This window comes from Salvelinus fontinalis, chromosome 5, assembly GCF_029448725.1.
Source record: "Salvelinus fontinalis isolate EN_2023a chromosome 5, ASM2944872v1, whole genome shotgun sequence".
NCBI lineage: Eukaryota > Metazoa > Chordata > Actinopteri > Salmoniformes > Salmonidae > Salvelinus > Salvelinus fontinalis.
In genome coordinates, this window is record NC_074669.1 from 64,917,087 (window position 1) to 64,938,881 (window position 21,795).

Consider the following 21,795-nt stretch of genomic DNA (forward strand, 5'->3'; position numbering starts at 1 on the left):
TTTTGTAAATGATACTCAAGATGCTTTTCACTGACAGCCACAACTCAATAATCAGCTAGTCTCTCTGTAGACACTCACAGGGCCCTACACTCTTACGCACACTACAACACACACACACTCCATCTTCTCACTCACACATAATAAGCACATACATTTATACTGACACTCTATACACACACACACACACACACACACACACACACACACACACACACACACACACACACACACACACACACACACACACACACACACACACACACACGCCTCACCAGGACAGTGAACTTTCCGCTGAGCAGTTCAGAGCGAAGAGGTTCCTCCTCTGGGTTGATGTTGAAGATTCCTTCCTTAATCCTCGTGTTCTGATTGGATCAATCACAGACATACAGGTCAAGGGTCAACCATTAGCACATTCTGGCATAGGTTGGAATTTACAGTGTATCTCCGGGACTAATAAACACAAAAATGCTCTCTCTCTCACACACACACACACACACACACACACACACACACACACACACACACACACACACACACACACACACACACACACACACACACACACACACACACACACACACAGCAGTAGCGTCTGGTCCCTCTCGGTACCTTGTATGCCTGGAAGAGGTTTATTGCTCTGGAGACATCAAACTTGCGTGCCATGAGGAACTTGACGGCGGTTGGCTGAGAGACCAGGGCTGCACTGTGGGGATGCTCCCTGCTACGCACCTCACTCAGAAACTCCTCTACCGCCTGGGGATAGACGGAGGGGACGGGACGGGACGGGGGGGGGGGGGTGGTGGGGACGGTGGGGAGGGATGGTGGGGACGGACGGAGGGAGGGGGGGAGGGATGTTGTTGAAGAGGGTTTGGGGGGGTTAGAGGGGATGGTGGGGAGGGATGTTGTTGAGGAGGGTTTGGGGGGGTTAAAGGGGATGGTGGGGGAGGGTTTGGGATGTTAGGGGGGAGGGTTTGGGGGGTTAGAGGGGATTTTGTGGAGGAGGGTTTGGGGGGGTTAGAGGGGATGTTATGGAGGAGGGTTTGGGGGGGTTAGAGGGGATGGTGGGGGAGGGATGTTAGGGGGGAGGGTTGGGGGGGTTAGAGGGGATGGTGGGGGAGGGATGTTGTGGAGGAGGGTTTGGGGGGGTTAGAGGGGATGGTGGAGGAGGAATGTTGGGGAGGAGGGTTTGGGGGGGTTAGAGGGGATGGTGGGGAGGGATGTTAGGGGGGAGGGTTGGGGGGGTTAGAGGGGATGGTGGAGGAGGGATGTTAGGGGGGAGGGTTGGGGGGGAACAAGGGGAGAGGAAGGGAGGTTACAGGGATGAGACGAGACCAGACAAGAGGGGGAAATATTGGGGAGAGAGATTGAGGGTGGGGTTGAGGTTGGAGAGAGAGAGGACAGAAGGGACAAGTGGTGGTGGGGTTGGAGAGGGAGAGGACAGAAGGGACAAGTGGTGGTGGGGTTGGAGAGAGAGAGGACAGAAGGGACAAGTGGTGGTGGGGTTGGAGAGAGAGAGGACAGAAGGGACAAGTGGTGGTGGGGTTGGAGAGGGAGAGAGAAAGAGAGGACAGAAGGGACAAGTGGTGGTGGGATTGGAGAGAGAGAGGACAGAAGGGACAAGTGGTGGTGGGGTTGGAGAGGGAGAAGACAGAAGGGACAAGTGGTGGTGGGGTTGGAGAGAGAGAGGGAGTGAGAGAGAGGACAAAATGGACAAGTGGTGGTGGGGTTGGAGAGAGAGAGGACAGAAGGGACAAGTGGTGGTGGGGTTGGAGAGGGAGAGGACAGAAGGGACAAGTGGTGGTGGGGTTGGAGAGAGAGAGGGAGTGAGAGAGAGGACAGAAGGGACAAGTGGTGGTGGGGTTGGAGAGGGAGAGGACAGAAGGGACAAGTGGTGGTGGGGTTGGAGAGGGAGAGGACAGAAGGGACAAGTGGTGGAGGGGTTGGAGAGAGAGAGGACAGAAGGGACAAGTGGTGGTGGGGTTGGAGAGGGAGAGGACAGAAGGGACAAGTGGTGGTGGGGTTGGAGAGGGAGAGGACAGAAGGGACAAGTGGGGGTGGGGTTGGAGAGAGAGGACAGAAGGGACAAGTGGTGGTGGGGTTGGAGAGGGAGAGAGAAAGAGAGGACAAGTGAGGGCGGGGTTGAAGAGGGAGAGAGAAAGAGAGGACAAGTGAGGGCGGGGTTGAAGAGAGAGAGAGAGAGAGAGAGGACAAGTGATGGTGGGGTTGGTGATAGAGGACAGAGAAGGGACAAGTGAGGGTGGGGTTAGATAGAGAGGACAGAGAAGGGACAAGTGAGGGTGGGGTTGGAGAGGGAGAGAGAACAAGTGAGGGTGGGTTGGAGAGGGAGAGAGAGAACAAGTGAGGGTGGGTTGGAGAGGGAGAGAGAGAACAAGTGAGGGTGGGTTGGAGAGGAAGAGAGAGGACAAGTGAGGGTGGGTTGGAGAGGAAGAGAGAGGACAAGTGAGGGTGGGTTGGAGAGGGAGAGAGAGAACAAGTGAGGGTGGGTTGGAGAGGAAGAGAGGACAAGTGAGGGTGGGTTGGAGAGGAAGAGAGAGAACAAGTGAGGGTGGGGTTGGTGATAGAGGACAGAGAAGGGACAAGTGAGGGTGGGGTTGGAGAGGGAGAGAACAAGTGAGGGTGGGTTGGAGAGGGAGAGAGAGAACAAGTGAGGGTGGGTTGGAGAGGGAGAGAGAGAACAAGTGAGGGTGGGTTGGAGAGGAAGAGAGAGGACAAGTGAGGGTGGGTTGGAGAGGAAGAGAGAGAACAAGTGAGGGTGGGTTGGAGAGGGAGAGAGAGAACAAGTGAGGGTGGGTTGGAGAGGGAGAGAGAGAACAAGTGAGGGTGGGTTGGAGAGGGAGAGAGAGGACAAGTGAGGGTGGGTTGGAGAGGGAGAGAGAGAACAAGTGAGGGTGGGTTGGAGAGGAAGAGAGAGAACAAGTGAGGGTGGGTTAGAGAGGGAGAGAGAGAACAAGTGAGGGTGGGTTGGAGAGGGAGAGAGAGAACAAGTGAGGGTGGGTTGGAGAGGGAGAGAGAGAACAAGTGAGGGTGGGTTGGAGAGGGAGAGAACAAGTGAGGGTGGGTTGGAGAGGGAGAGAGAGAACAAGTGAGGGTGGGTTGGAGAGGAAGAGAGAGGACAAGTGAGGGTGGGTTGGAGAGGGAGAGAGAGAACAAGTGAGGGTGGGTTGGAGAGGGAGAGAGAGAACAAGTGAGGGTGGGGTAGTTATAAGAAGGGGAGAGGAGAGCTCAAAGAGTTGTTGACACTTGTGTCTCATGGTTGAATCCCTGTGTGGTGTGTTGTGCTGGTGTATTCAATGTAACCAACATCCCCAGGAAGTAGCAACCAAGACCAGTCACCTATTGGCTAAATCAACAGCAACTCAATCTCTGATTGGTTGATAGAAAGACAGTCGGACAGATAAACACACGGCCAACATCACGTGATTGACAGATATACACACTAGAGGTCGACCGATTAATCGGCATGGACGATTTACTAGAGCCGATTTCAAGTTTTTCATAACAATCGGTAATCTGCATTTTTGGACGCCGATTATGGTCGATCACATTGCAATCCACGAGGAAACTGCGTGGCAGGCTGACCACCTGTTACGCGAGTGCAGCAAGGAGCCAAGGCAAGTTGCTAGCTAGCATTAAACTTATCTTATAAAAAACAATCAATCTTCACATAATCACTTGTTAATATCACATGGTTGGTGATATTACTAGGTTAACTAGCTTGTCCTGCGTTGCATATAATCAATGTGGTGCCTGTTAATTTATCATCGAATCACAGCCTACTTCGCCAAACGGGTGATGATTTAATAAAAGCACAATCGTTGCACAAATGTACCTAACCATAAACATCAATGCATTTATTAAAATTTATACACAGAAGTATATATTTTTTTTAAACCTGCATATTTAGTTAAAAGAAATTCATGTTAGCAGGTAATATTTACTAGGGAAATTGTGTCACTTCTCTTGCGTTCGCTGCAGGGTATATGCAACAGTTTGGGCCACCTGGCTATTTGCAAACTAATTTCGCAGGAACTTACATAATTATGACAAAACATTGAATGTTGTGCAATTGTAACAGTATAGCTTCCGTCCCTCTCCTCGCTCTGCACACACCAACCACAGTCACTCACGAAGCATCGTTACCCATCACGCCACAAAAAGCCGTGGCCCTTGCAGAGCAAGGGGAACAACTACTTCTAGGTCTCAGAGCGAGTGACGTCACCGATTGAAACACTATTAGCGCGCACCACCGCTAACTAGCTAGCCATTTCACATCGCCCACACAATGTAAGAGCAATATTTAGACTTAGGGTTGCCACACGTTCGATAAAATACGGAACGGTTCCGTATTTCACTGAAAGAATAAACATTTTTTTTCTATAAATGATAGTTTCCGGATTTGACCATATTAATGACCAAAGGTTTGTATTTCTGTGTTTATTATATTATAATTAAGTCTATGATTTGATATTTGATATAGCAGTCTGACTGAGCGGTGGTAGGCAGCAGCAGGCTCGTAGGCATTCATTCAAACTTTACTGTGTTTGCCAGCAGCTCTTAGCAATGCTTGAAGCACAGCGCTGTTCATGACTTCAAGCCTATCAACTCCTGAGATTAGGCTGGCAATGCTAAAGTGCCTACTAGAACATCCAATAGTCATGAAATACAAATGGTATAGAGAGAAATAGTCCTATAATACAACCTAAAACTTCTTAACTGGGAATATTGAAGACCCATGTTAAAAAGAACCACCAGCTTTCATATGTTCTCATGTTCTGAGCAAGGAACTTAAAAACGTTAGCTTTTTTTACATGGCACATATTGCACTTTTACTTTCTTCTCCAACACTGTGTTTTTGCATTATTTAAACCAAATTGAACATGTTTCATTATTTATTTGAGACTAAATAGATGTTATTTCTGTTTTATATTAAGTTCAAATAAGTGTTCATTCAGTATTGTTGTAATTGTCATTATTACATATATATATAACATATATATTTTAAAAATCGGCCGATTATATTGGCTTTTTTAGGTCCTCCAATAATCGGTATCGGAAAATCACAAGATCGGTCGACCTCTAATACACACAGCCCTACGTCATGTGCTTGAACTGGGTGGACCTTTAAGCTTCCAATTATATCCAGTGACGTAGGGGATATGCAACGACAACATCCGTTCGACACTTGACAACGGATTGTACCAACTACTTCAACAACCAATTTTGGCAAATGAGTACATAGAAACGTCCCTGAAAAAACTTAACCTCAAATTGTTAACTCCCGTTACAAATGCACGTTAAGTAGTAACATGATTGATATAGCACATAATGCGTGCTACTCGCTAGCTAGAGTAGCTGCATTAGTCAAATAACTAACGTTAGCTCTAGCTCAGAGATTAGAGGACCGAGAAAGTCGTAGCTACTAGCTAGGGCCCTAAGCTACTCGTCTACTGTTGCCAATGTAGTTTAACTAAATACATTTAACTAGTTAAATAAACAGATGAGCTATGGCAGTGTGGTCTAGCATCAGCTATTTTATATCTGATAGCGGCTCTTTCGTCATCGATGATGGGGGTTGTTAACTTGCAGTCTAGCCAGCCAGTTGAATGACGAAAAGTTAACTGTTACTAGGAATTTGGGAGCAAATTCTGTGAACCGACTGGCGTAAAATTGATAGCTAACATGCGTGGTATGACTGAGACCAAACAGTACTCAAAACAAACATGTCACTAGACGTATAACGCAACCTTGTATTGACTTCTGAAAGGAAGTCGTATTTTGCTCAAATTAATCAGCAATGTTCTCTTACTATAGTTACCTAACTAGGAAACTACATGTGGTAAGCCAAAGAGGATGTGGGTAAACTCTGGCTAACGTTTAGCTGTCGCTAGGTAGCCATCTGCGTTCAATATGACTGACGACGTTAAGTCTCAATTGGGGGAAAAATACGAACGTTAGCGAGTTGATTTTCAGTTCTTCAAAATAATATGGTTAACAAATATGAAATCTAACCAGTGAGATGTAACTTCGCTTAAATATTTGCAAAACAAAATGCTAGTCAGCCAACTAAACGTGAGGCGTCAACTGGGAGTTGCATCCAGACGAGCGTGCTAAGCAGCTAACTAATAGTAGCATGCTAGCGGCTGTCATAATATTTGTAACGGGCCACGGATATTTACGAGACAGTATCCTCACCAAGGAGAACACTGACCTACAACCTAACCAGACATTGGGTTTATTATGCAAATAATAGATAACACAAATGTTATAAATCCACGTTTTTGGACGAAATCGAGAGAACCATGGTAAACCAAACCCTTACCAGTTCCTCCTGACTTGTCAAGGCTTCCGCCATCTTGAAGCCTCGGCAACGTCGTTTCTACGTGCTCGTTCACGACGCAGAAGACCGAGTGCGCGGGGGGTTGTCACTAGTTACCAGAGACACAAAGTCAAAATACGTTACTAATATCGCAACAAAATGTATGAAAACAAAAAATTTGCTTTTAGGTCATAATTTAAGGTTAGGGTTAGGCAGAAGGCTAGCAGTGTGGTTAATGTTAGATTTAAAGTCAGAATTTAAGAAGATACATTTTAAACATAGGCGTGGTTTAGCATAATTATGATTTTGTGGAGGGGGGGGACGTCCAAAGGAGCCCGAATAACAAGGACCACGGGAGAAGACTACGGGTCGCCAAAGGGCTCAGTCTGCAAAAAGTCAAACGTTAGTGTGCACTTCTAATGTAGATGATGATTTAATAAATTCTGCACCATTCTTTATTAAAATGTTAGGTGACACAACACATGGTGGAAAAGCTATACAAGGTTTGGTTTAATGACTGACAATGAATGTATATCCATGTTTGTGATGTTATTTTCCATACGTGAATCTCTCTGTCATGAAAAACAAAATGTCAGGCAACAGTTCAGTCACAAAACATCCTGAAAACGATTTTTATTGGACCATCTCTTGAGTTGTCTGTCACAACAAATTACATCATATCATGTTTATTTATTTTAATATTATGCTTCTGACATTCATTATCAAGGAAATCCTGATAGATATTTCCTGAGCAAGACAGTTGGCGATGGAGTGTCTCAGCGGCACCCTAATCCCTACACAGTAGTGCAGTATATAGGCAGTAGGGTGTAATTTGGGACACAAACCCACATCAGAGGGTTTAGTAGAGATACATGTAAATACAAGGTAGGGAAGAGCAAGGACAGATCAGTCTCATTTGGGACACAGGCCACATCAGAGGGTTTAGTAGAGATACATGTAAATACAAGGTAGGGAACAGCAGGGACAGATCAGTCTCATTTGGGACACAGTCCCCCGTCAGAGGGTTTAGTAGAGATACATGTAAATACAAGGTAGGGAACAGCAGGGACAGATCAGTCTCATTTGGGACACAGGCCACATCAGAGGGTTTAGTACAGAGATACATGTAAATACAAGGTAGGGAACAGCAGGGACAGATCAGTCTCATTTGGGACACAGTCCCCCGTCAGAGGGTTTAGTAGAGATACATGTAAATACAAGGTAGGGAACAGCAGGGACAGATCAGTCTCATTTGGGACACAGTCCCCCGTCAGAGGGTTTAGTAGAGAGATACATGTAAATACAAGGTAGGGAACAGCAGGGACAGATCAGTCTCATTTGGGACACAAACCCACATCAGAGGGTTTAGTAGAAATACATGTAAATACAAGGTAGGGAAGAGCAAGGACAGATCAGTCTCATTTGGGACACAGACCACATCAGAGGGTTTAGTAGAGATACATGTAAATACAAGGTAGGGAACAGCAGGGACAGATCAGTCTCATTTGGGACACAGTCCCCCGTCAGAGGGTTTAGTAGAGAGATACATGTAAATACAAGGTAGGGAACAGCAAGGACAGATCAGTCTCATTTGGGACACAGTCCACATCAGAGGGTTTAGTACAGAGATACATGTAAATACAAGGTAGGGAACAGCAGGGACAGATCAGTCTCATTTGGGACACAGGCCACATCAGAGGGTTTAGTAGAGATACATGTAAATACAAGGTAGGGAACAGCAGGGACAGATCAGTCTCATTTGGGACTGAGTTCCTCTCTGACATCACTTCTTCTGGATGCAAACTACAAGCTCAGGGTCCGAAATGGCACCCTATTCCCTATATAGGGCACTACTTTAGACCAGAGCCCTATTCCCTATATAGTGCACTACTTTAGACCAGAGCCCTATTGCCTATATAGGGCACTACTTTAGACCAGAGCCCTATTCCCTATATAGGGCACTACTTTAGACCAGAGCCCTATTCCCTATATAGGGCACTACTTTAGACCAGAGCCCTATTCCCTATATAGGGCACTACTTTAGACCAGAGCCCTATTCCCTATATAGGGCACTACTTTAGACCAGAGCCCTATTCCCTATATAGGGCACTACTTTAGACCAGAGCCCTATTCCCTATAAAGTGCACTGCTTTTGACCAGAGTCCATAGGGTAGTATGAACACTATATGTAACCTCTTTATTTAACTAGGCAAGGCATCTTCAACAACAGACAGACCTGTTTATATAGTGAATTGCTGACATGGCTTCTAACTGAGGAGAGCATATAGGGGGCGTCCCAATAATATCTCCTTTCTTATGAAGGGTGCACTCGTTCACTACTTCTCTCAAAACCAAAAGCCTTGGATTGGTGGAGTCATGAGTTAGTAGGAATCATCATATTCATTATACCAGTCATTTCCTTTTAAAACCTGTGAAGGGAAGTGAACAAAGTGCACACTCTGGGAGGAAGGAGAGATGATTGGGACACACCTATGTCGCTATCAATCATCCAAAATCCCCATGAGCCAATAGGAACGTTTAGGTGACGATTGTGATCCCGCCTTTTAAGATCAAGAGTTCCTCCCCTCTACCTCTCTCTCTCCATCCCGCAAATGAAAACCATGGGAAGTGTGTATGTTCGGGTGTGTAAACACTGTTGTTTTTATTATCATCATCATCATCATCATCATCATCATCATCATCATCATCATCATCGTCGTGACAAACACAACAGGGTTGTTAGTTAAGGCATGTGCATAGCAGTCTGAGCTGTGTTTTAAACCAGAGTAGAAAACACCAGTCTGAGCTGTGCTTTAAACCAGAGTAGAAAACACCAGTCTGAGCTGTGCTTTAAACCAGAGTAGAAAACACCAGTCAGAGCTGTGCTTTAAACCAGAGTAGAAAACACCAGTCAGAGCTGTGCTTTAAACCAGAGTAGAAAACACCAGTCTGAGCTGTGCTTTAAACTAGAGTAGAAAACACCAGTCTGAGCTGTGCTTTAAACCAGAGTAGAAAACACCAGTCTGAGCTGTGCTTTAAACCAGAGTAGAAAACACCAGTCAGAGCTGTGCTTTAAACCAGAGTAGAAAACACCAGTCTGAGCTGTGCTTTAAACCAGAGTAGAAAACACCAGTCAGAGCTGTGCTTTAAACCAGAGTAGAAAACACCAGTCAGAGCTGTGCTTTAAACCAGAGTAGAAAACACCAGTCAGAGCTGTGCTTTAAACCAGAGTAGAAAACACCAGTCAGAGCTGTGCTTTAAACCAGAGTAGAAAACACCAGTCTGAGCTGTGCTTTAAACCAGAGTGGAAAACACCAGTCTGAGCTGTGCTTTAAACCAGAGTGGAAAACACCAGTCTGAGCTGTGCTTTAAACCAGAGTAGAAAACACCAGTCAGAGCTGTGCTTTAAACCAGAGTAGAAAACACCAGTCAGAGCTGTGCTTTAAACCAGAGTAGAAAACACCAGTCTGAGCTGTGCTTTAAACCAGAGTGGAAAACACCAGTCTGAGCTGTGCTTTAAACCAGAGTAGAAAACACCAGTCAGAGCTGTGCTTTAAACCAGAGTGGAAAACACCAGTCAGAGCTGTGCTTTAAACCAGAGTGGAAAACACCAGTCAGAGCTGTGCTTTAAACCAGAGTAGAAAACACCAGTCAGAGCTGTGCTTTAAACCAGAGTAGAAAACACCAGTCTGAGCTGTGCTTTAAACCAGAGTGGAAAACACCAGTCTGAGCTGTGCTTTAAACCAGAGTGGAAAACACCAGTCTGAGCTGTGCTTTAAACCAGAGTAGAAAACACCAGTCAGAGCTGTGCTTTAAACCAGAGTAGAAAACACCAGTCAGAGCTGTGCTTTAAACCAGAGTAGAAAACCAGTCTGAGCTGTGTTTTAAACCAGAGTAGAAAACACCAGTCAGAGCTGTGCTTTAAACCAGAGTAGAAAACACCAGTCTGAGCTGTGCTTTAAACCAGAGTGGAAAACACCAGTCTGAGCTGTGCTTTAAACCAGAGTAGAAAACCAGTCTGAGCTGTGTTTTAAACCAGAGTAAAAAACACCAGTCTGAGCTGTGTTTTAAACCAGAGTGGAAAACACCAGTCAGAGCTGTGCTTTAAACCAGAGTAGAAAACACCAGTCAGAGCTGTGCTTTAAACCAGAGTAGAAAACACCAGTCTGAGCTGTGCTTTAAACCAGAGTGGAAAACACCAGTCTGAGCTGTGTTTTAAACCAGAGTAGAAAACACCAGTCTGAGCTGTGCTTTAAACCAGAGTAGAAAACACCAGTCAGAGCTGTGCTTTAAACCAGAGTAGAAAACACCAGTCAGAGCTGTGCTTTAAACCAGAGTAGAAAACACCAGTCAGAGCTGTGCTTTAAACCAGAGTAGAAAACACCAGTCTGAGCTGTGCTTTAAACCAGAGTGGAAAACACCAGTCTGAGCTGTGTTTTAAACCAGAGTAGAAAACACCAGTCTGAGCTGTGCTTTAAACCAGAGTAGAAAACACCAGTCAGAGCTGTGCTTTAAACCAGAGTAGAAAACACCAGTCTGAGCTGTGCTTTAAACCAGAGTAGAAAACACCAGTCTGAGCTGTGCTTTAAACCAGAGTAGAAAACACCAGTCTGAGCTGTGCTTTAAACCAGAGTAGAAAACACCAGTCTGAGCTGTGCTTTAAACCAGAGTAGAAAACACCAGTCTGAGCTGTGCTTTAAACCAGAGTAGAAAACACAGAGGGACTACTATGTACACAGTCAAGTGCTACCCTCTTCTCATAGAGGTAGAAAGAGAACTCATTAAACCAGGTTATATCCATCTAGAGCCCTCTTTCTACCTCTATGCTCTTTCTCTAATAATGGTCCATGGGGCCAGCCCTGTTCTAGAATCCCCCCATTCTAGAATCACCATCTGTTCTAGAATCACCATCTGTTCTAGAATCAACATCTGTTCTAGAATCAACATATATTCTAGAATCAACATATATTCTAGAATCAACATATATTCTAGAATCCACCCCTGTTCTAGAATCCACCCCTGTTCTAGAATCCACCCCTGTTCTAGAATCCACCCCTGTTCTAGAATCCACCCCTGTTCAAGAAGCACCACTGTTGTCAACTGGGGTTTTGCAGGTACAGGGGGTTAGTTTGAGGGGACTGAGGGGTGGTTATATTTGGTTAGTTTGAGGGGTGTCAGGGATGTTATGGTCCGGGCGTGTCAGGCGGTGTGAGCGTCTCCGTCGGGGCTGAAGTAGTACCTAATGGGGGGTCCAGGTAGGTCTTCATCACCATCTGACTCTGGAGCGAAGGACACGGTCAGGTCAACATAGCGACGGTCTACAGACGGCTTGATCAACTTCTGCATCCTGGGAGAGGAGGGGAGGGATAGAGGGAGGAAAGGGAGGGATAAAGGGAGGAAAGGGGGGGATAGAGGAAGGAAAGAGGGAGGGATAAAGGGAGGAAAGGGGGGGATAGAGGAAGGAAAGGGGGAGAGAGGGAGTGAGAGGGAGGAAAGGGAGGGATAGAGGGAGGAAAGGGAGGGAGAGGGAGGAAAGGGAGGGATAGAGGGAGGAAAGGGGGAGAGAGGGAGGGATAGAGGGAGGAAAGGGAGGGATAGAGGGAGGAAAGGGGGGAGAGGGAGGAAAGGGAGGGATAGAGGGAGGAAAGGGGGAGAGAGGGAGTGAGAGGGAGGAAAGGGAGGGATAGAGGGAGGAAAGGGAGGGAGAGGGAGGAAAGGGGGAGAGAGGGAGGGATAGAGGGAGGAAAGGGAGGGATAGAGGGAGGAAAGGGGGAGAGAGGGAGGGATAGAGGGAGGAAAGGGAGGGATAGAGGAAGGAAAGGGGGAGAGAGGGAGTGAGAGGGAGGAAAGGGAGGGATAGAGGGAGGAAAGGGAGGGAGAGGGAGGAAAGGGAGGGATAGAGGGAGGAAAGGGGGAGAGAGGGAGGGATAGAGGGAGGAGAGGGAGGGATAGAGGGAGGAAAGGGAGGGATAGAGGGAGGAAAGGGGGGAGAGGGAGGAAAGGGAGGGATAGAGGGAGGAAAGGGAGGGAGAGGGAGGAAAGGGAGGGATAGAGGGAGGAAAGGGGGAGAGAGGGAGGGATAGAGGGAGGAAAGGGAGGGATAGAGGGAGGAAAGGGAGGGATAGAGGGAGGAAAGGGGGAGAGAGGGAGGGATAGAGGGAGGAAAGGGAGGGATAGAGGGAGGAAAGGGGGAGAGAGGGAGTGAGAGGGAGGAAAGGGAGGGATAGAGGGAGGAAAGGGAGGGAGAGGGAGGAAAGGGAGGGATAGAGGGAGGAAAGGGGGAGAGAGGGAGTGAGAGGGAGGAAAGGGAGGGATAGAGGAAGGAAAGGGGGAGAGAGGGAGTGATAGAGGGAGGAAAGGGAGGGATAGAGGGAGGAAAGGGAGGGATAGAGGGAGGAAAGGGGGGAGAGGGAGGAAAGGGGGGAGAGGGAGGAAAGGGGGGGAGAGGGAGGGATAGAGGGAGGAAAGGGAGGGAGAGGGAGGAAAGGGAGGGAGAGGGAGGAAAGGGAGGGATAGAGGGAGGAAAGGGGGAGAGAGGGAGGGATAGAGGGAGGAAAGGGAGGGATAGAGGGAGGAAAGGGAGGGATAGAGGGAGGAAAGGGGGGAGAGGGAGGAAAGGGGGGAGAGGGAGGAAAGGGGGGGAGAGGGAGGGATATGTGGAGGAGAAGGAATACGGGAGGAGAATGAGAGACTAAGATTCAGTGATTCAGGAGGACACAGTGTGTGTGTGTGTGTGTGTGTGTGTGTGTGTGTGTGTGTGTGTAGTGCTTACGTTAGTTTCAGTCTCTTGTTGTGTCCTGGCATCACAGGAACATAGAGCATCTTCACACCATGGACCACCATGGTAGGCTCTATCCCATAATGCACCTGTAATACAACACAGTCAACACCATGGTAGGCTCTATCCCATAATGCACCTGTAATACAACACGGTCAACACCATGGTAGGCTCTATCCCATAATGCACCTGTAATACAACACAGTCAACACCATGGTAGGCTCTATCCCATACTGCACCTGTAACACAACACAGTCAACACCATGGTAGGCTCTATCCCATAATGCACCTGTAACACAACACAGTCAACACCATGGTAGGCTCTATCCCACAATGCACCTGTAATACAACACAGTCAACACCATGGTAGGCTCTATCCCATAATGCACCTGTAATACAACACAGTCAACACCATGGTAGACTCTATCCCATAATGCACCTGTAATGCAACACAGTCAACACCATGGTAGGCTCTATCCCATAATGCACCTGTAATACAACACAGTCAACACCATGGTAGGCTCTATCCCATAATGCACCTGTAATACAACACAGTCAACACCATGGTAGGCTCTATCCCATAATGCACCTGTAATACAACACAGTCAACACCAAGGTAGGCTCTATCCCATAATGCACCTGTAATACAACACAGTCAACACCATGGTAGGCTCTATCCCATAATGCACCTGTAATACAACACAGTCAACACCATGGTAGGCTCTATCCCATAATGCACCTGTAATACAACACAGTCAACACCATGGTAGGCTCTATCCCATAATGCACCTGTAATACAACACAGTCAACACCATGGTAGGCTCTATCCCACAATGCACCTGTAATACAACACAGTCAACACCATGGTAGGCTCTATCCCTTAAATCACCTGTAATACAACACAGTCAACACCATGGTAGGCTCTATCCCATAATGCACCTGTAATACAACACAGTCAACACCATGGTAGGCTCTATCCCATAATGCACCTGTAATACAACACAGTCAACACCATGGTAGGCTCTATCCCATAATGCACCTGTAATACAACACAGTCAACACCATGGTAGGCTCTATCCCATAATGCACCTGTAATAAAACACAGCCAACACCATGGTAGGCTATCCCATAATGCACCTGTAATACAACACGGTCAACACCATGGTAGGCTCTATCCCATAATGCACCTGTAATACAACACGGTCAACACCATGGTAGGCTCTATCCCATAATGCACCTGTAATACAACACGGTCAACACCATGGTAGGCTCTATCCCATAATGCACCTGTAATACAACACAGCCAACACCATGGTAGGCTCTATCCCATACTTCTTAATATAGTAATGAATGTGTCTCACCAGCACTGCGTTGATGAAGTCAGAGAGGGAGAAGTGTTGGTGACCCCACACAGTCCAGCGGTCCCAGATAGAGAAAGATATGTCTTCCCTGAGGAGGAGAACACACAGACATGACTCAGTGATAGAGAGAAACAGAGACAGAAAGAGAGACAGAGACAGAGACACAGACACAGACAGAGAGAGAGAGAGAGAGAGAGAGAGAGAGAGAGAGAGAGAGAGAGAGAGAGAGAGAGAGAGAGAGAGAGAGAAGGAGACAGAGAGACAGAGAGAGAGACAGAGACACAGACAGAGACAGAGAGAGACAGAGAGAAGGAGACAGAGAGACAGAGAGAGAGAGAGAGAGAGAAGGAGACAGAGAGAGACAGAGAGAGAGAGAGAGAGAGAGAGAGAGAGAGAGACAGAGACAGAGACAGAGACAGAGACAGAGACAGAGACAGAGAGAGAGAGAGAGAGAGAGAGAGAGAGAGAGAGAGAGAGAGAGAGAGAGAGACAGAGACAGAGACAGAGACAGAGACAGAGACAGAGAGAGAGAGAGAGAGAGAGAGAGAGAGAGACAGAGACAGAGACAGAGACAGAGACAGAGACAGAGACAGAGAGAGAGAGAGAGAGAGAGAGAGAGAGAGAGAGAGAGAGAGAGACAGAGACAGAGACAGAGACAGAGACAGAGACAGAGACAGAGACAGAGGGAGAGGGAGAGGGAGAGGGAGAGGGAGAGGGAGAGGGAGAGAGAGAAAGAAGAGTTGAGACCACACGGCTCAGAAGTCCCAAATAGAGAAAGATATGTATTTTCTGTGTGTCTGTGGACAGGTGTGTGTCTGTGTACAGGTGTGTGTCTGTGTATAGGTGTGTGTGTGTGTGTACAGGTGTGTCTCTCCTACCTGATCTGTGTTCTCTTGACAGGTGCAGCCTCGGTGAGGACCATGACAGGAATGGCCAGGTTGAAGAAACAGTTGTTGAACGACTCAAACCCGTATCCTCCCACCACCTTCACCAGCTCCAACGACACCTGGGGGTGCACAACACAACCACTCTCAAACCCGTATCCCTCCCACCACCTTCACCAGCTCCAACGAAACCTGGGGGTGCACAACACAACCACTCTCAAACCCGTATCCTCCCACCACCTTCCCCAGCTCCAACGACACCTGGGGGTGCACAACACAACCACTCTCAAACCCGTATCCCTCCCACCACCTTCACCAGCTCCAACGACACCTGGGGGACCACAGCACAACCACTCTCAGACGACCTCCCAGACGACCCCCCCAGACGACTACCCAGACGACCTCCCAGACGACCCCCCCGGACGACTCCACAGACGAACCCCCAGACGACCCCCCAGACGAACCCCCAGACAACTCCCAGATGACCCCCCAGACGACCTCCAGACGACCCCCCAGACGACTCCCCAGACGACCCCCCCAGACGACTCCCAGACGACCCCCCCAGACGACCCCCCAGACGACTCCACAGACGACGATTCCCAGACGACTCCCAGACAACCCCCCAGACGACTCCACAGACGACGATTCCCAGACGACTCCCAGACAACCTCCCAGACGACCCCCCCAGACGACTACCCAGACGACCTCCCAGACGACCCCCCCGGACGACTCCACAGACGAACCCCCAGACGACCCCCCAGACGAACCCCCAGACAACTCCCAGATGACCCCCCAGACGACCTCCAGACGACCCCCCAGACGACCCCCCCAGACGACTCCCAGAAGACTCCCCAGACGACCCCCCCAGACGACCCACCAGACAACCCCCCCAGACGACCCCCCAGACGACTCCACAGACGACGATTCCCAGACGACTCCCAGACAACCCCCTGGACGACTCCACAGACGACTCCCCAGACGACTCACTTCAACAGCCAAAACTACACAGCGCTGAATCCATTGGTACGTTCTATTTAGTTCTGTGACTGAATCAGACAAGCAGATTCTGTAAAACCAATTCAAAACCACGAAGAAGAAATCCAAGCTGTTTAAAGAACCTATTAAACTGATAAACATCTGACTCAGTCATTTACTACCATCTAAAACCATTTCCTACCAGTCTGATAAGACAGAGAACTAGAGAGGCCTCCTGTTCATCTGATTCAGTCATTTACTACCATCTAAAACCATTTCCTACCAGTCTGATAAGACAGAGAACTAGAGAGGCCTCCTGTTCATCTGATTCAGTCATTTACTACCATCTAAAACCATTTCCTACCAGTCTGATCAGACAGAGAACTAGAGAGGACTCCTGTTCATCTGACTCAGTCATTTACTACCATCTAAAACCATTTCCTACCAGTCTGATCAGACAGAGAACTAGAGAGGCCTCCTGTTCAGCTGATTCAGTCATTTACTACCATCTAAAACCATTTCCTACCAGTCTGATAAGACAGAGAACTAGAGAGGCCTCCTGTTCAGCTGATTCAGTCATTTACTACCATCTAAAACCATTTCCTACCAGTCTGATAAGACAGAGAACTAGAGAGGCCTCCTGTTCATCTGATTCAGTCATTTACTACCATCTAAAACCATTTCCTACCAGTCTGATCAGACAGAGAACTAGAGAGGACTCCTGTTCATCTGACTCAGTCATTTACTACCATCTAAAACCATTTCCTACCAGTCTGATCAGACAGAGAACTAGAGAGGCCTCCTGTTCAGCTGATTCAGTCATTTACTACCATCTAAAACCATTTCCTACCAGTCTGATAAGACAGAGAACTAGAGAGGACTCCTGTTCATCTGATTCAGTCATTTACTACCATCTAAAATAAATATCTAATTCACATTAGTATTCACACCCGAGTCAATACATGTTAGAATCACCTTTGGCAGCGATTACAGCTGTGAGTCTTTCTGGGTAAGTCTCTAAGAGTCATTACAGCTGTGAGTCTTTCTGGGTAAGTCTCTAAGAGTCATTACAGCTGTGAGTCTTTCTGGGTAAGTCTCTAAGAGTCATTACAGCTGTGAGTTTTTCTGGGTAAGTCTCTAAGAGTCATTACAGCTGTGAGTCTTCCTGGGTAAGTCTCTAAGAGTCATTACAGCTGTGAGTCTTCCTGGGTAAGTCTCTAAGAGTCATTACATCTGTGAGTCTTCTTGGGTAAGTCTCTAAGAGTGATTACAGCTGTGAGTTTTTCTGGGTAAGTCTCTAAGAGTCATTACAGCTGGGAGTCTTCCTGGGTAAGTCTCTAAGAATCATTACAGCTGGGAGTCTTCTTGGGTAAGTCTCTAAGAGTGATTACAGCTGTGAGTTTTTCTGGGTAAGTCTCTAAGAGTCATTACAGCTGGGAGTCTTCTTGGGTAAGTCTCTAAGAGTGATTACAGCTGTGAGTTTTTCTGGGTAAGTCTCTAAGAGTCATTACAGCTGGGAGTCTTCTTGGGTAAGTCTCTAAGAGTGATTACAGCTGTGAGTTTTTCTGGGTAAGTCTCTAAGAGTCGTTACAGCTGGGAGTCTTCTTGGGTAAGTCTCTAAGAGTGATTACAGCTGGTAGTCTCTGGGTAAGTCTCTAAGAGTGATTACAGCTGGTAGTCTCTGGGTAAGTCTCTAAGAGTCATTGCAGCTGTGAGTTTTTCTGGGTAAGTCTCTAAGAGCTTTCCACACCTGGATTGTACAATATTTTCACATTATTCTTCTCATAATTCTTCAAGCTCTGTCAAGTTGGTTGTTGATCATGGCTAGACAACCATTTTCAGGTCTTTCCATAGATTTTCAAGACGATTTAAGTCAAATCTGTAACTTGGCCACTCAGGAACATTCACTGTCATCTTGGTAAGCAACTCCAGTGTATATTTGGCCTTGTGTTTTAGGTTATTGTCCTGCTGAAAGGTGAATTCCTCTCCCAGTGTCTGGTGGAAAGCAGACTGAACCAGGTTTTCCTCCAGGATTTTACCTGCATAGCTCTATTCTGTTTCTTTTTATCCTAAAAAAAATTCCCTTGTCTTTGCCGATGACAAGCATTCCCAACACATGATGCAGCCACAACTTAGACCGCCCAGTAATCTCCTCTGATGTCATGAGGTGTGTTCTAGATAGCAACTTAGACCACAACTAGACCACCCTAGACCACAACTAGACCACAACTAGACCACCCTAGACCACAACTAGACCACAACTAGACCACCCTAGACCACAACTAGACCACAACTAGACCACCCTAGACCACAACTAGACCACAACTAGACCACAACTAGACCACAACTAGACCACAACTAGACCACCCTAGACCACAACTAGACCACAACTAGACCACCCTAGACCACAACTAGACCACCCTAGACCACCCTAGACCACAACTAGACCACAACTAGACCACAACTAGACCACCCTAGACCACAACTAGACCACAACTAGACCACAACTAGACCACCCTAGACCCCCCTAGACCACAACTAGACCACAACTAGACCACAACTAGACCACAACTAGACCACAACTAGACCCCCCTAGACCACAACTAGACCACCCTAGACCACAACTAGACCACAACTAGACCACAACTAGACCACAACTAGACCACAACTAGACCACAACTAGACCACCCTAGACCACAACTAGACCACCCTAGACCACAACTAGACCACCCTAGACCACAACTAGACCACCCTAGACCACAACTAGACCACAACTAGACCACCCTAGACCACCCTAGACCACAACTAGTCCCCCCTAGACCACAACTAGACCACCCCTAGACCACAACTAGACCACCCAAGACCACAACTAGACCACCCTAGACCACAACTAGACCCCCCTAGACCCCCCTAGACCACAACTAGACCACAACTAGACCACCCTAGACCACAACTAGACCCCCCTAGACCCCCCTAGACCACAACTAGACCACCCAAGACCACAACTAGACCACCCTAGACCACAACTAGACCCCCCTAGACCCCCCTAGACCACAACTAGACCACCCTAGACCACAACTAGACCACAACTAAACCACCCTAGACCACAACTAGACCCACCCTAGACCCCCCTAGACCACAACTAGACCTCAACTAGACGGCAACTAGACGGCAACTAGACCACCCTAGACCACCCTAGACCACCCTAGACCACAACTAGTCCCCCCTAGACCACAACTAGACCACAACTAGACCACAACTAGACCACCCTAGACCACCCTAGACCACAACTAGTCCCCCCTAGACCACAACTAGACCACCCCTAGACCACAACTAGACCACCCAAGACCACAACTAGACCACCCTAGACCACAACTAGACCCCCCTAGACCCCCCTAGACCACAACTAGACCACAACTAGACCACCCTAGACCACAACTAGACCACAACTAGACCACCCTAGACCACAACTAGACCACCCTAGACCACAACTAGACCCCCCTAGACCACAACTAGACCACCCTAGACCACAACTAGACCACAACTAGACCACCCTAGACCACCCTAGACCACCCTAGACCACAACTAGTCCCCCCTAGACCACAACTAGACCACCCCTAGACCACAACTAGACCACCCAAGACCACAACTAGACCACCCTAGACCACCCTAGACCACAACTAGACCACCCTAGACCACAACTAGACCCCCCTAGACCACAACTAGACCCCCCTAGACCCCCCTAGACCACAACTAGACCACCCAAGACCACAACTAGACCACCCTAGACCACAACTAGACCCCCCTAGACCCCCCTAGACCACAACTAGACCACCCTAGACCACAACTAGACCACAACTAGACCACCCTAGACCACAACTAGACCACAACTAGACCACAACTAGACCACAACTAGACCACAACTAGACCACAACTAGACCCACCCTAGACCACAACTAGACCACCCTAGACCACAACTAGACCACCCTAGACCACAACTAGACCACAACTAGACCACAACTAGACCACCCTAGACCACAACTAGACCCCCCTAGACCCCCCTAGACCACAACTAGACCCACCCTAGACCCCCCTAGACCACAACTAGACCCCCTAGACCACAACTAGACCACAACTAGACCACAACTAGACCACCCTAGACCACAACTAGACCACCCTAGACCACAACTAGACCACAACTAGACCACCCTAGACCACAACTAGACCACAACTAGACCACCCTAGACCACAACTAGACCCACCCTAGACCCACCTAGACCACAACTAGACCACCCTAGACCACAACTAGACCACAACTAGACCACAACTAGACCACAACTAGACCACCCTAGACCACAACTAGACCACCCTAGACCACAACTAGACCACAACTAGACCACCCTAGACCACCCTAGACCACCCTAGACCACAACTAGACCACAACTAGACCACCCTAGACCACCCTAGACCACCCTAGACCCCCCTAGACCACAACTAGACCACAACTAGACCACAACTAGACCACCCTAGACCACAACTAGACCACCCTAGACCCCCCTAGACCACAACTAGACCACAACTAGACCACAACTAGACCACAACTAGACCACCCTAGACCACCCTAGACCACAACTAGACCACCCTAGACCACAACTAGACCCCCCTAGACCACAACTAGACCACAACTAGACGGCAACTAGACCACAACTAGACCACAACTAGACCACCCTAGACCACAACTAGACCCCCCTAGACCACAACTAGACCACCCTAGACCACCCTAGACCACAACTAGACCACAACTAGACCACAACTAGACCACCCTAGACCACAACTAGACCACAACTAGACCACCCTAGACCACCCTAGACCACAACTAGACCACCCTAGACCACCCTAGACCACAACTAGACCACCCTAGACCACCCTAGACCACAACTAGACCACAACTAGACCACCCTAGACCACCCTAGACCACAACTAGACCACAACTAGACCACCCTAGACCACAACTAGACCACCCTAGACCACCCTAGACCACAACTAGACCACCCTAGACCACAACTAGACCACAACTAGACCCCCCTAGACCCCCCTAGACCACAACTAGACCACCCTAGACCACAACTAGACCCACCCTAGACCCCCCTAGACCACAACTAAACCACCCTAGACCACAACTAAACCACCCTAGACCACAACTAGACCACCCTAGACCACAACTAGACCACAACTAGACCCACCCTAGACCACAACTAGACCACAACTAGACCCACCCTAGACCACAACTAGACCACCCTAGACCACAACTAGACCCCCCTAGACCACAACTAGACCTCAGTAGACCACAACTAGACCACCCTAGACCACAACTAGACCACAACTAGACCCACCCTAGACCACAACTAGACCACCCTAGACCACAACTAGACCACCCTAGACCACAACTAGACCACCCTA

The 21,795-nt window shown here is 48.1% G+C and overlaps 2 protein-coding genes across 5 annotated transcripts in view; both read right to left on the reverse strand.

Moving 5' to 3' along the window:
* ptpn9b (protein tyrosine phosphatase non-receptor type 9b) overlaps nucleotides 1-6,420 on the reverse strand; it is a 75,639-nt gene extending 69,219 nt beyond the window's left edge. For both annotated transcript variants that reach the window (XM_055924153.1, XM_055924152.1), the window contains exons 1-3: nucleotides 6,341-6,420; nucleotides 610-753; nucleotides 273-362 (exon numbers count right to left, since the gene is read on the reverse strand). In XM_055924153.1, coding sequence (XP_055780128.1) covers nucleotides 273-362; nucleotides 610-753; nucleotides 6,341-6,373 — 267 coding nt within the window. In that variant the 5' untranslated portion in view covers nucleotides 6,374-6,420. The remainder of the gene's footprint in view (nucleotides 1-272; nucleotides 363-609; nucleotides 754-6,340) is intronic.
* Nucleotides 6,421-6,955: 535 nt separating this feature from the next.
* uba6 (ubiquitin like modifier activating enzyme 6) overlaps nucleotides 6,956-21,795 on the reverse strand; it is a 66,197-nt gene continuing 51,357 nt past the window's right edge. Inside the window, exons 30-33 of one of the 3 annotated variants that reach the window (XM_055924154.1) lie at nucleotides 15,355-15,482; nucleotides 14,477-14,564; nucleotides 13,110-13,204; nucleotides 6,956-11,684 (exon numbers count right to left, since the gene is read on the reverse strand). In XM_055924154.1, coding sequence (XP_055780129.1) covers nucleotides 11,537-11,684; nucleotides 13,110-13,204; nucleotides 14,477-14,564; nucleotides 15,355-15,482 — 459 coding nt within the window. In that variant the 3' untranslated portion in view covers nucleotides 6,956-11,536. The other 2 variants (XM_055924155.1, XM_055924156.1) reach the window with 2 other exon arrangements.